Here is a 12710-nt window from a genome sequence, read left to right on the forward strand (position 1 = left end):
CGCCCAGCCCTATTATTAGGACCCGAGCACTGACTGTGAGAAGGCCCTATTGTAATTGAAGGAATTCTTTTTAGGGCCCGAGCACTGACCGTGCGAAGGCCCTATTGTATCTGTAAAGGTTATTATTAGGGCTCGATCACTGACCAGTGCGAAAGCCCTATTATAATTGTTATAATTATTATAAGGGCCCAAGCACAAATCGTGCGAAGACCCTATTGAATCTGTAGGAATTATTAGGGCCCGAGCACTGACCGTGCGAAGGCCCTATTGTAATTGGAGGAATTATTTTTATTTTTCAACCCAAACAAATGCATATTTGGAGGCTTTCCCATGTTCGAAAACTCATGAAACACGGCGCACCTGTCAGTCGTGGCAAAAAATTTCGGATTTTCTAAGGGTCCACTATGAGCATAGCAAAAGGGGCCCTCATGGGTCCATAAACTGTACCACCCGGGGCCCCTTTCACCGATATGCATAAAAAGCGGCACACGCCTAGATCTTATCCAGACAAACAAAAAATTCAGTGGGCGCCATATCCCAAACCCAACAGGAAGTCGGCCATTTTGGATTTAGCGGCCATTTTTGGTGATTTGCACATGTTGTATTTGAACAAATTGTGCTATAACTTGAGTGTACATTATACAATCGGCTCCAAATTTCACTTGCCTGATAAGAATCCCACCCTGAACACAGGGAATCTGAATCTTCTGAATCTGAATTTGCGTGGAACCATGTTGCCATGGCGATGCGGTGAAAATCAGCTTTTGTGTCAACATTTGAACACTTTTTGGGGGGCTAAACATGCCCGAATACTCATGAAACTTTGCACAAAATTCAGTCGTGGCAAAGGCTAAGGCATTGTCTTAGTCCCGTAGATGGGCGTCGCAAAATGGCTTAGCCACGCCCCCCAGAATCAGCCCCAAGACAAGTACCAAAACTGGTACGCATGTGTATCATGATCGGACAAGGAAAAAAGCCTCTTGGACCCATAACCCAAACCCAACAAGAAGTCGGCCATTTTGTATTTGAACGAACTCCTCCCAGGGAATTTATGGGACCAACTTCAAAAGTGGTACAGTTAAAACATAAAGCTGATTAAAATTTGTGCTATTTGTGACTGTATGTTGAAGGGTGTGTCTGTGGCATGGCGTCGAAGTCGGCCATTTTGAATTTTGCAGCCATTTTCAGCGGATTTTTGCGTTGTATTTGAAATAACTCCTCTGACGGAACTTATCAGATCAACTTCAAAATTGGTCAGTACAGTCAGAAAACATTGCTGATTAAATATTGTGCTATTTGTGACTGTATGTTGAAGGGCGTGTCCGTGGCTTTCCGTCAAAGTTGGCCATTTTGAACTCTGTGGTCATTTTCGGTGACTTTTTCTTGTTTTATTTTAACAAACTCCTCCTAGGGAATATATCGAAGAAGTGCTGCATGGCAACTTTGATCTGATTTATGTGAATTTTTGAACGCGTAAGTCTATTGCACTGTGTCTGAAATGCGTGGCGACGTAAAGTGGTCTCCCACGGCTCCAAACGATGAGGGCTTGGGCGTGGGGTGTGGTGCGGCTGCAGTGGGCGACCGCCGTGCAGGCCCCGATGTAAGTTGATGGTGAGGTCCTGCCCAATGCTGCTTACAGCTTTAATAAGGGACCGAGCCAGTATCCACTGGGAGGTCCCTATTGTTTTTGCTCGAACTATTAGGGTTCGAGCCAGTATCCACTGGGAGGTCCCTATTGTTTTTGATTGCATTTTTGACCCCCTGAACATATATGAAAGCACAATTTTATTTGGCAAAGTGGTCAGGCCTGGTGAAAAATTGGATATTCTATGTGTCGCTTTTTGGTCGGCCACTAGGTGGTGCTACTATTAAGAAAAGTATTTTTGGCTAATAACTCCTGCATCGTTTGTTGCACATTCAAAAGCCTTATATCCACGCGTTCGGTGAATGGAGCTGCATCTCCTCATATAGGCCACGCCCATTTCCGCCTAGAATTTTTTTCCGTAAACTACTTTTTTGTGTTCCTCCTATGCAGTTTGTTTGATTGGCACGAAACCTTTCACGTAGCATCTGGGGACTGTCCTGGTAAAAAAAAGTAATTTGAAGAATTTTGCTATTTCAAAAAACAAGAACCTTTTAAAATTTGTGACTGTATGTTGAAGGGTGTGTCCGTGTGTACGGTTCGCAGTGAAGAGTCTCGCTATGAACGCAAAAGGATCTGAAACCCGTGACAATGTAGAGTGGTCTCCCTCACCTTCCAGCGATGAGGGCTTGGGCGTGGGGCGACGTGGCGTGGCACGGCTGTCGCGGGCGACCGCTGTGCAGGCCCTGACGTAGGTTGGTGGCGAGGTCCCGCCCAATGCTGCTTGCAGCTTTAATTAGGGACCGAGCCAGCGACCGCTGGAAGGTCCCTATTGTTTTTGGCCGTTTATTATTATTCTTCATAGCCCTTTTGACTGCATTTTTGACCCCCTGAACGTAAACTTTGCGTGAATTTTATTTGGCAAATTTGTCGGGCCTAATAACTCCCGCATCGTTTGTCTCACATTCAAAAACCTTATATCCACGCGTTCGGTGAATGGAGCTGAATCTCCCTATATAGGCCACCTCCGCCTAGATTTTTTTTCCGCTGGAGCGCAAAATGTCCAAAAACTATGTTTTCGTGTTCCATCCATGCACTTTTGTCCGATTCGCACGAAACTTTGGACGTAGCATCTGGAGACCGTCCTGATTTAAAGTATTTTGATATTTAAAAAAATAAGCAAGTTATTAAATTAGCACTTCCTGTTGATTTTTCGTCAAAAAAGGAAGTTGGGCATTTCTCCACATTGGTATGTCCGATTGACACCAAACTTGCGTCAATAGTTTATTATGTCTTCATTATGCCTCGTACACAATTTCAGGTCATCACCACAAGGTGGCGCTCTTTAAAATGAAGAAGTTTATATCTCCGCAACGGCAAGTGTGATGATTGCCCATGGCTCCCTGAAGCTCCCCTAAAATACCACCGGTTGGCGCTCTGGTGGAAGATAATTAGCTGTGCGGAGACTGTAATAGTTATGAATAAGAAATTCACAGGACACGTGTAGACTGGTGCCTGTAGCTCACATACCAAAAATCGCGTTTGTAGCGCCCCCTACAGGATTTTAAAAAGCAGTGAAAACTCGGTAGGCATGTGTAACGTGTCGAGACGTACAAAAAAGCCTCTTGGACCCATGCAAAATGGTCAAAAAATGGTGCTGAATGAACGCTATTCATTTTTTGACTGTACGTTGAATAGTGTGTCTGTGGCGTGCCGTCAAAGTTGGCCATTTTAAAGTCTGTGGTCATTTTCGGTGAATTTTCGTCTTGAGTTTGAACGGTTTTATCGGATCTACATCAAAATTAGTCAGTACAGTCAAAAGATTTTGCTGAATGAACGCTGTTCTTTTTGTGACTATACGTTGAAGGGCGTGTCCGTGGCGTGCCGTCAAAGTTGGCCATTTTGAATCGAATGTCAAACTGTGATGTCATTATTGGCATTTCAGGGCTTCTATTTTAACTAACTCCTCCTACAGGTTTTATTGGATCTACTTCAAAATTGGTCAGTGCAGTCAAAAAATGGTGCTGAATGAACGCTGTTCATTTTTTTACTGTATGTTGAAGGGCGTGTCTGTGGCGTGCCGTCAAAGTCAGCCACTGTGATCTACAGAGAACTGAACTCCTACAGATTTTATCATATTGACTTCATATTCCATCACTGCAATCTAGACACATTGGTGATCATAAGTTAATCAAATATTTACTGTGCATCAAACTGTGTGTCCGTGGCATGGCGCTGCATTTCCAAGTTTCTCAGTGAAGAGTCTCTCTATGAAAGCTCAAGTCTTTTGTGGTGTCTGAAACGCATGACAACGTAGAGTGGTCTCACTCAGCTTCTGGCGATGAGAGCTTGGGAGTGGGGTGACGTGAAAATTTCATGTTGTGGTCTGCACGTGTTACGACGGCACATGACGCGGCCGCACCACGCCCCGAGTTGCGTGGAGCGCGAGGTCCCGCCCAACGCTGCTTGCAGCTTTAATTATACTCTTAATTGTTACCATTACTGCAGCCTCCTCTGCTAGTGTCTTAATACCACTTTTCTATGGTATCTCCTGAATTCTGCATTATGCATTGTGTGTGTTTGCGTGTGTTTGTGTGTGTATGTGTGTGTGTGTGTGTGTGTGTGTTCGTGTGTATGCAGTAATCCACCTGATGAACAAGTTGAACAAAAAGACAGTACTGCGGATGACTCTGGCTGTGCGACTCTCCTCATTTTGTGACCGAGACAGCGTCAGCCCATCATCCATGTGACCCTCATGGTGCATGATGGCCTGAAATAAGAAAGAAAGTTGATGATATGAAGATGATTATTTTCACATTTTCTGCATCTTTTGATTATTTACATGCACTGAGAGCATTTGTCTGCATTTATACATTTATAGATGATTATTCAGTTTGGGGTATTAGTCATGACAAATGTACACAGGTGAATTTTTATGTAACTAAAATTACATTAAGGCTTAAAGTTATGCATAATGTGTATGCATGGCCGCTTTGAGTGACAGGTTTTCAGGCTGAGTATTATATTTATTATAGTAAAGATGCTATGTATAGAAACTACTGTTTGCATTTGTTTGTGATGTATGATGTTAGTAATGGAAATATTTTCTGAATACTTTTCTTACTTGTAGTACTTGAAGTACATTAAAGTGCTCCTCCTATGAGATAACATTACCAGCAGTTTGAGTTTAAGACCCCTGCTCTAATGTTGCAAAAGGGTCATAAACTCTAGTGTTAACTTCTTAATTGGATGTCACTTGTAATGTCCCATCTTGTCAACTCCTTATATACAGTACAAAGCATGGACTGCATAGAGGAGGTGCAGTTTGGTTTATTGCAGTAAGGTTTGTTTACCTTTCTCTGTACTCCACCCATGCGTGCACACTTGGCATCAACAGTCTGGTAGGTGAGCCACAGGCAGGTGTCAACATGTTGGATGTAACACACAGAGTCACCATACTTAATGTCAGGAACACCCATCCCATCCACCTCCTTCTTCACACCAGGGTCCAACTTTTCCTGAAGGACAGAGAAAGGAAGATACAAACTGAATACTGCAATTAATACTGATTAAATGTTACATGACCCACCTTGTAACTAGGAGTGACTTCTTAGATTCCAAATCAATTTCTTTTTGTTGAAATGCTCAGAACGCTTCAAAACTAGGTCCTAAAAAGTTTGGCCCCCAAAAAATGTTCAAATGTTAACAGAAAAGCTGATTTTCACAGTGATGCCATGGCAATATGGTTCCACACAAATTGTTAAGATTCATAAGATCTCATCATCATCGTCCTAAGGGACCGCTGACAGAAATTCAGCTGGATCTGGTCAATCTGCTGGAAGATATACATAAAAGTATAAAGAGGACATTTCCTTTCACCACTAGGTAGCGCTCTCACTATTAGTGAATATTATCACATAGATGCGTTCAGCACGGGACTCTTATCAGACAATTGAAGTTTGGAGCAGATTGGACAATGTACACTCAAGTTATAGCAAGCTTGTGTTTTGTGGCGGTACATCAAAATTTAACACCACGCCACAGACACGCCCCCCAAGTACATTTCAGCTGGATCTGATCATCCTGCTAGGAGTAGAACATGTATACAAGTATAAAATGTGATACTTCATGTTGCCACTAGGTGGCGCTCTCACAATTACTGAATATTATCACATAGAAGTGTTCAGGGCGGGACTCTTATCAAACATGTGAGGTTTCGTTGCAGTTGGATTATGTACGCAGAAGTTATGACAAATCCCTCTTTCATGGCGAAGGTTCGAAATTTGGACGCCACAGGACGCCAAGCCATGTCCACGGTGTTTGACGGAATGTCATAAATTGCACAAATTTTAATCGTGAATGTCTTTAGATGGCTGTGTTCAAGTGTGAAGTCCATCCGATAAATTCCCTAGGAGGAGTTCGTTAAAAGAAAACGTGTGTAAATCGCAATAAATGACCGCTTAATCCAAAATGGCCGACTTCCTGTTTAGTTTGGGGTATGGGTCCAAGAGGCTTTTCTGCTTGTCCAATCATGATACACATGCGCACCAATTTTCGTACATGTCGGTCTTACGCATCTTGGGGGCTGATTCTGAGGCTTAGCCATTTGGCGGCGCCCGCACACGGGGACAATTGCATACGTCGAGTTCTTGAACGATCGAATTGTGTGCACATTTTCCTAACTTTTCGAGCATGCTGCGACCTCCAAATATGCAGTCGAAGACACAGACAATAATAATTCCTAGAGATACAATAGGGCCTTCGCACGATTTGTGCTCGGGCCCTAATTATATAATTATCATGGATATTAGAGTCCTAGGGTTATTGTACAATGCAGTTAACTGTGGCCTGTGGGTAGATCACAACATATTGTACAATAGAGAGAATTTTCCTCCTGTTATGAATGTATAATGCATCATGGCCTTCACTGACAGTGTTGTGTGTACCTTGGAAGACCTGAAGCAGAAGGCAGTAGACTTGACATCAGCTTTCTCTTTTTCCATCAGCAGCAGAGATTTGTCTTCTATCAAACTCAGATACTTCCCTGTGGTCACATGTCTCAGTCTGAATGGTTGTCCCCAGCGGATATGACTCCCACTCCATCTGGATACAAATACAGTCATAAATAAAAAGACATAAATACTAAACACACACACGAAGAATCATAAATAAAAACATATAACTGCAAAAATCAAAACAACCTAGGTAGGATTAAATGTGGGTGATTTAAAAAAATACATATATTAACATGCACACTGAATTAAATTCCCTTAGAGGATCAGTGTGTAGGATTTAGAGGCATGTAGTGGTGACGTTGCAACCAACTGAATACAGCTTGCCTTCAAAGTGTGTAGAAGAAACTACAGTGGCTGGGAAATCCCTAACTCCTCTATCCTCTGTTCTGTGAATTCTACCTTTTTAAGAAAGTCTTCAAAGTTCAAAGTTGATATATTTCCCATTGTTCACACTGTGGCTTGCTGTTGCAATTATATACTTAACTTTGAAACTGATAATGCACCATGCCACAAAGCAGAAATTGTTCAGGAAACGTTTGAGGAACACAACGAGTTCAAGGTGTTGACTTGGCCTCCTCCCCAGATCTCAATCCAATCAAGCATCTGTGGGATGTGCTGGACAAACAAGTCGGATCCATGGAGGCCCCACCTCACAACTTACAGGACTTAAAGGATCTGCTGCTAACATGTTAGTGCCAGATAACACAGCACATCTTCAGGGGTCTATTGGAATCCATGCCTCGACGGGTCAGGGATGTTTTGGTGACAAAAGGGGGACCTACACAATATTAGGCGGGCTGTCATAATGTTATAGCTGATCATTTTTTTGTAATAAGGTACACCTATCAGCCATAACATTATGACAACCTGGGCATGCTAACTGATCTGCAGCTACGCAGACCCATACGCAACACACGGCGATGCACTGTGTGTCCTGACACCGTTCTATCTGAATCAGCATCAACCTTTCAGCAATTTGAGCTACAGTAGCTTGCGTGTTAGATCAGACCTCACAGGCCAGCCTTCGCTCCTGACGTGCGTAACCGAGACTTGGCTGCCCATGACCCAGTTGCCGGTTCACCGCTTTTCCAATTTTGATAGGTACTGACCACTGCAAACCAGGAACACCCCACAGCGACTACCTGGTGTAATTCTAGAGCCAGTATCTGGTTTGTCCAATCTGGGCTACTGTAGAAACATGGTAGTTCAACATGACGTATTCTGTAGAAAAGGATTGGCTCCCTCTGTAGTAAAGCTGGGTGATAAATCATTAAATCAATTAATTTGAATTTACCTTTTAAAACGATGCAAAAATGGGTAAATTGTAAAGTCGAGATTGAAACTACAAATGTTATTATGTGGGAATATACAGCTGCTAAAACAAGGGGCACCAGTTAGAAGACATTACAGTGTGCTGGTGTTTCAAATGGCCAAAGACAGGCATTTTTTATGTGACTGTACACTAATGTAAATGTAAATGTGTAAATGTTACACACTTGACCTTTAAACCTGCACTAATGGACATTTAATTTACATTATATAAGCCATGGATCAAATGACTACGTGTATTTTCAAAGTAAAAAGGGTCAGCAAACTTTTAAATAAATAAATAAAAATAATTCCAGGTTAGGTCAGAAATGTATGACACACATTTTACTTGATAAAATGTGAAAAAAATTTTTATTGGGTGTGAAATAGCAACACATTGTTTCAATTCCATATAATTCTATGTCAAAGGCAGAAGTAGTCACAGGATAGGAACTAAAGAGATGGTAGAAAGGTAGTTGTCTACCCTTGGACTATGTCAGTGTTGTCTTTACAGCTTGTTCTGCTGCCCCAAGTGGCCAAAATATAATTATTGCAGTATTAAATGATGTCTATGAAAGTATAAACTAAGTGTAAAATATGTTGCAGAAGCTAAATTAGGACCCTGAAGGTTAATTTTCATTCACTCCAGCAGACAGGCCTATGCAGTTAAGTCACAGATGTTCATAGCACAGATTCAGCAAAGTAACAGCAGCCAGACTTCAACCTGTTTGGGATGTTTTTTTTCCAAGATATGTGAGCCATATGTCAAAAAGAATCTACAGTTTGTGATTTGATCACCCAAAGGGGGCATTTGGGTGTTATACTGCTTATGAAAAAAGGCAAAATGTAAATAAATGATATTTACTATGAGGATAACTATGAATAAAAACATTTATTCATAAAGTAGTTTCAAATGGACCTGTACTTGAATCTATATTCAGTTGATTGCAATTTAAACATTTCTGAGAATTCTTTAACACTGAAGGCATTGCAAACCTAAACTGGAGTCGCCAACTTGAATGTAGAGTAGTCAATCAAGGTTTGTGGAGGTGTAATATGTAAATAGTATATTGAAATATTAACCCTGCTATCACATGGTCAAATCTTGCCAGGCTATATGTTTGTGTCTAACCACAGTAGTTCAGACCAATTAGCGTCCTATGAGGAACTACTGGCACCTATGGCCTAAAGCTAAAGGCGTGGTTTAACACCAAGTGTCACGACTTGTGCGAGAAGTGACTGCTCAAAAACAACAATGGCAGCACTGGAGAGTACTAAGCAATAAACAGTACTGAAGGCTGCATGTAAGTGGCTTCTGTAAGAGTTGACTACATTATATGGTCCATTGATCTGATTGGTTGAAGTGTGCTGTGATAGATGGTGATAGATTGTTTATCCAATCACCTACAGAGTATTTTTTTGAAAGTTCCTCCCCTTTTGCAAAAACTAAGACTTCCCCGATGGTTCTGTGTAACAAACCATCGGGCAATGTCAGGTTACTGAAATATGTTTTTCAATGTGTGACAGAAAAACAAATACATAAGTTTTACTATTATCAATATCACTCTTCCATCACTGAAATATGGAGTATAACTGAAAAAGAACATACCCTCCAAATGTACACAAAAAATATGAAATATGGCAATCAATTGGTCATCTTAGGCATCAAGGAGCTGCTGCCTGGTTACCAACCTGGAACCATGTTTGAAACTTACTGTCAGGCTCTGTTGCTGCTGTTACTTTGCAACTATTGCAGCCATTAAAAGGATGTTGACGCACACACTGTGAGTAAAAGTTGTAATATTTTTTAACCATTACTCTATCACCCTACTGCCCACAGTACTAGCAATCCATGCTATTTACACAGTGAGGAATCCCCAGCAGTGGCTGCAAACAGAAAAAAAGCTTGACAAAAGCTAAAAAACTGACAGCATATGCAAAATGTATTCAAAACAACACATCTGTACAAACAGTACTAATCTGTTTGTGTGTGTGTATATATATGTGTGTGATGTAACTATGTGAAAGTGCATGTCTGCTAGTGTTTATTTGTGAATCTACTTGTTTGTTGTATGCATGCACAGTATGGGCTCTATCTTGCACTCAGCGCAATTGACTTTGTACACTGGCGCTTGTATAATTCCTATTTTGCATTCGACGCACATTAGAATTTTCCCTTCACCGACGCACGTCCTTAAATTAGGGAATGAACTTGCGCTCCGGGGGGCGGTTCAGCGAAAAGAGGAGGCGTGTTCCGGCGCAAACGTTCCCTGGTGCTATTTTGCGGTTTCAGAAAACAATTCCGCCACAGACCAGGAAAAACCTAGTCTAAAGTCAGTGGTGCTTATTCAGATGCTATTTTAAGGGCGCAGACTTGAGGAGATGTGCCTGAGAGGCAGCAGCAACATCGCCACCCGGTCAAGACGGGCATTAATACTTTGCCGCAGCCCGGACAGCTCCCGCTCCAGCATGTCAAACCCGGTTTGCTGCAGGAACGGGTGGTCCTCCGGCGTATAGTGGGTCTGGATCCTCTGCACCTTGGTGTTTGCGCTGCTCCCTCCTCAGCTGGCCCTTGCGCACTGCTCGGCCAGGGTCTTCTTCCTGCGAAGCTGCGTTACATTGTTTGATTTATTGTATGGCTGCGTTACATTTATTTCATGTCAATAATGTCACTTCTCGGTATTTTACGGCCCTGACGAGAATGTCGGTCTCCTCAGTTGTGAACCGCTCCTGGCGTGCGCCTGGCAAATCCGTCGTTATAATAGCAATCCGCCATGGAATGGCGCCGGCGACAACGGCAGCCTGTCATGGCAGCTCCTTTCATTGTTGTAGTTTTAGTGTGTTTTTGCTATTTTGAACTCTTTTCTTACTTTCTTACTTTCTTACTACTTTGTTCACGTCGCCTAAATACTTTTTTGGCGTTTTTGAGCACTTTTTATTTTTTGTTTACGCTGGTCTCCATGGCGACGGGGAGTCGCATTGTTTTCACCCGTGATCAGATGATCGCCCTGAGGCCCCCTAGCATCCTGACTGGAGAGAGACCCTCCATACCGGAGGAGCTGAGGAGACGGTGAGGCTGCAGAGCGGGGGTTAAACGGAGGATGAAGAAGAGGAGCTTTAAACTCTAAGTTACATCCCTGCAATCATCGAGCAGATACCGGACTCCAACGTCACCATTCCCGGCTTCCAGACGGTTCGAGCAGTCAGGGACACCACCGCGACCGGCATGAAGAAAGGAGGGGGACTGTCCGTGCTCATAAACAACAGGTGGTGTAACGCCGGGCACGTCTGTGTGAAAGAGCGTCTGCAGCCCGGACATCGAGCTCGTCGCCATCGGACTTCGTCCATGTTATCTGCCACGGGAACTTTCCAGTGTTGTCGCCATCACTGTCTATATTCCTCACAGTGGTCTTCATCATCATCATCACTGTTTACATTTATGATGTCTTATTTATTCTCCTGTACAGCACTTTGGTCAACTTTGGTTGTTTTTAAAGTGCTTAACAAATAAAGTTGGATTGGATTGAATGGGACAAGCGCGCCTGCTTTTAAAGGGAATGTGAGATGATGCTCTGATTGGTTTATTGCACGTTACGCCCAAACCACACCTATGACTAATGTAGCTACTTCAGACCAACCCGTTTTAGATTTGCGTCGGGCCCAAGAGTCATTTATCCCGTCGGCATAATAACAACAGCGCCCGAGATCCGCCCACAAAGCTACTTGCGTTTTGCGTTTGATACTTGCGCTTCAGATCGGCAAGATAGGGCCCTATGTGTATGTTATGTTGTACTTACAAGACCCGCAGTGTCTCCAGCCTCCACAGGGACCTGGCATGACTGGACACTGCTCCTCCCTCATAGTGCACTGTCCTGGGGGTAAAAATGAAATTATCACACTTTCAAACAAATAATATATCTTTTCCATACAACACTCTACATACACGCATTCTAGAAGTCACTTCTTCTGAAGCAGCTCAAGTTGCCCTTGAAGTACTGCTAGATATGCTTCTACCTTGATGACTTAGTAACTAATCTCAGCAGACAGTCAGGAGGAGAACACAGTCACTCTCATCGGCATTGTTTAACAACATGGCTGTCCCTTTTGGGAACATCTTAAAACTATAATTATTAATAGTCCTCCTTGTCTCAGTCACAGCAGAGAGCGCAGTCTGTAATGGGAGTTATGGGACTTTCTATTCCTGCAGGCTGGTAATTTCCTTACAAAAGAAGCTGAATACTGTTTGTCTAATAGTCTATAGTGAAGCCAAATTTAAAGTAAAGGAACCACAGAAAACTGTAAATTAACACTACTGACAAATGATACATAACATTAGATAGTTAATAACATTTAACACAGAACTTTTTAGTGTATAAAACTGATCAAAAAACAAGGCAAACCCGCTTTCTTTCTCTTGACATAAATTCCAATGTACACATGAAAATCCCATTAAAACAGAGAAAGTCATAAGTTCAAGCAATTTTATGAACTAATGGTTTTCATTACGGCAGATTTTAGGGGGAGCCCCCTCAGCAACTCTACTATTGTGCTTGCATCAGCTGTTTGCTGAATGCATGCTGCATTCATGCACAAATATATCCGACTTGGTGTCTCATAATACAGAAGAGCTGGAAAAGTTAAACAAAAATGGACACCTCACAATTACGCCTCACTCAAGCAACTCTGCAATCAAACAACTGTCTTGAGTTGTCAAATGACGTGAATGCTGCAAGTTGTAAACACAGGACTCTTTCTCATGTCTACTATCCATCCTGCATGGAATTAACATCATTGGCTTATTGTTG

General features: G+C 42.4%; 2 protein-coding genes across 8 annotated transcripts in view; one reads left to right on the forward strand and one right to left on the reverse strand.

Annotated features, from left to right (window-relative positions):
- The window catches only part of LOC127373071 (uncharacterized), a 395753-nt gene that overhangs the window by 271024 nt on the left and 112019 nt on the right, over positions 1-12710 (forward strand). The gene's annotated exons all lie outside the window — the stretch shown is intronic.
- The window catches only part of ryr2a (ryanodine receptor 2a (cardiac)), a 324810-nt gene that overhangs the window by 217160 nt on the left and 94940 nt on the right, over positions 1-12710 (reverse strand). For all 6 annotated transcript variants that reach the window (XM_051417108.1, XM_051417109.1, XM_051417107.1 and 3 more), the window contains 4 exons: positions 11703-11777; positions 6529-6685; positions 4936-5100; positions 4231-4352 (listed from right to left, as the gene is read on the reverse strand). In XM_051417108.1, the coding sequence (XP_051273068.1) occupies positions 4231-4352; positions 4936-5100; positions 6529-6685; positions 11703-11777 (519 nt within the window). The remainder of the gene's footprint in view (positions 1-4230; positions 4353-4935; positions 5101-6528; positions 6686-11702; positions 11778-12710) is intronic.

Source organism: Dicentrarchus labrax, unplaced genomic scaffold, assembly GCF_905237075.1.
Source record: "Dicentrarchus labrax unplaced genomic scaffold, dlabrax2021, whole genome shotgun sequence".
In the NCBI taxonomy this organism is placed as follows: Eukaryota; Metazoa; Chordata; class Actinopteri; family Moronidae; genus Dicentrarchus; species Dicentrarchus labrax.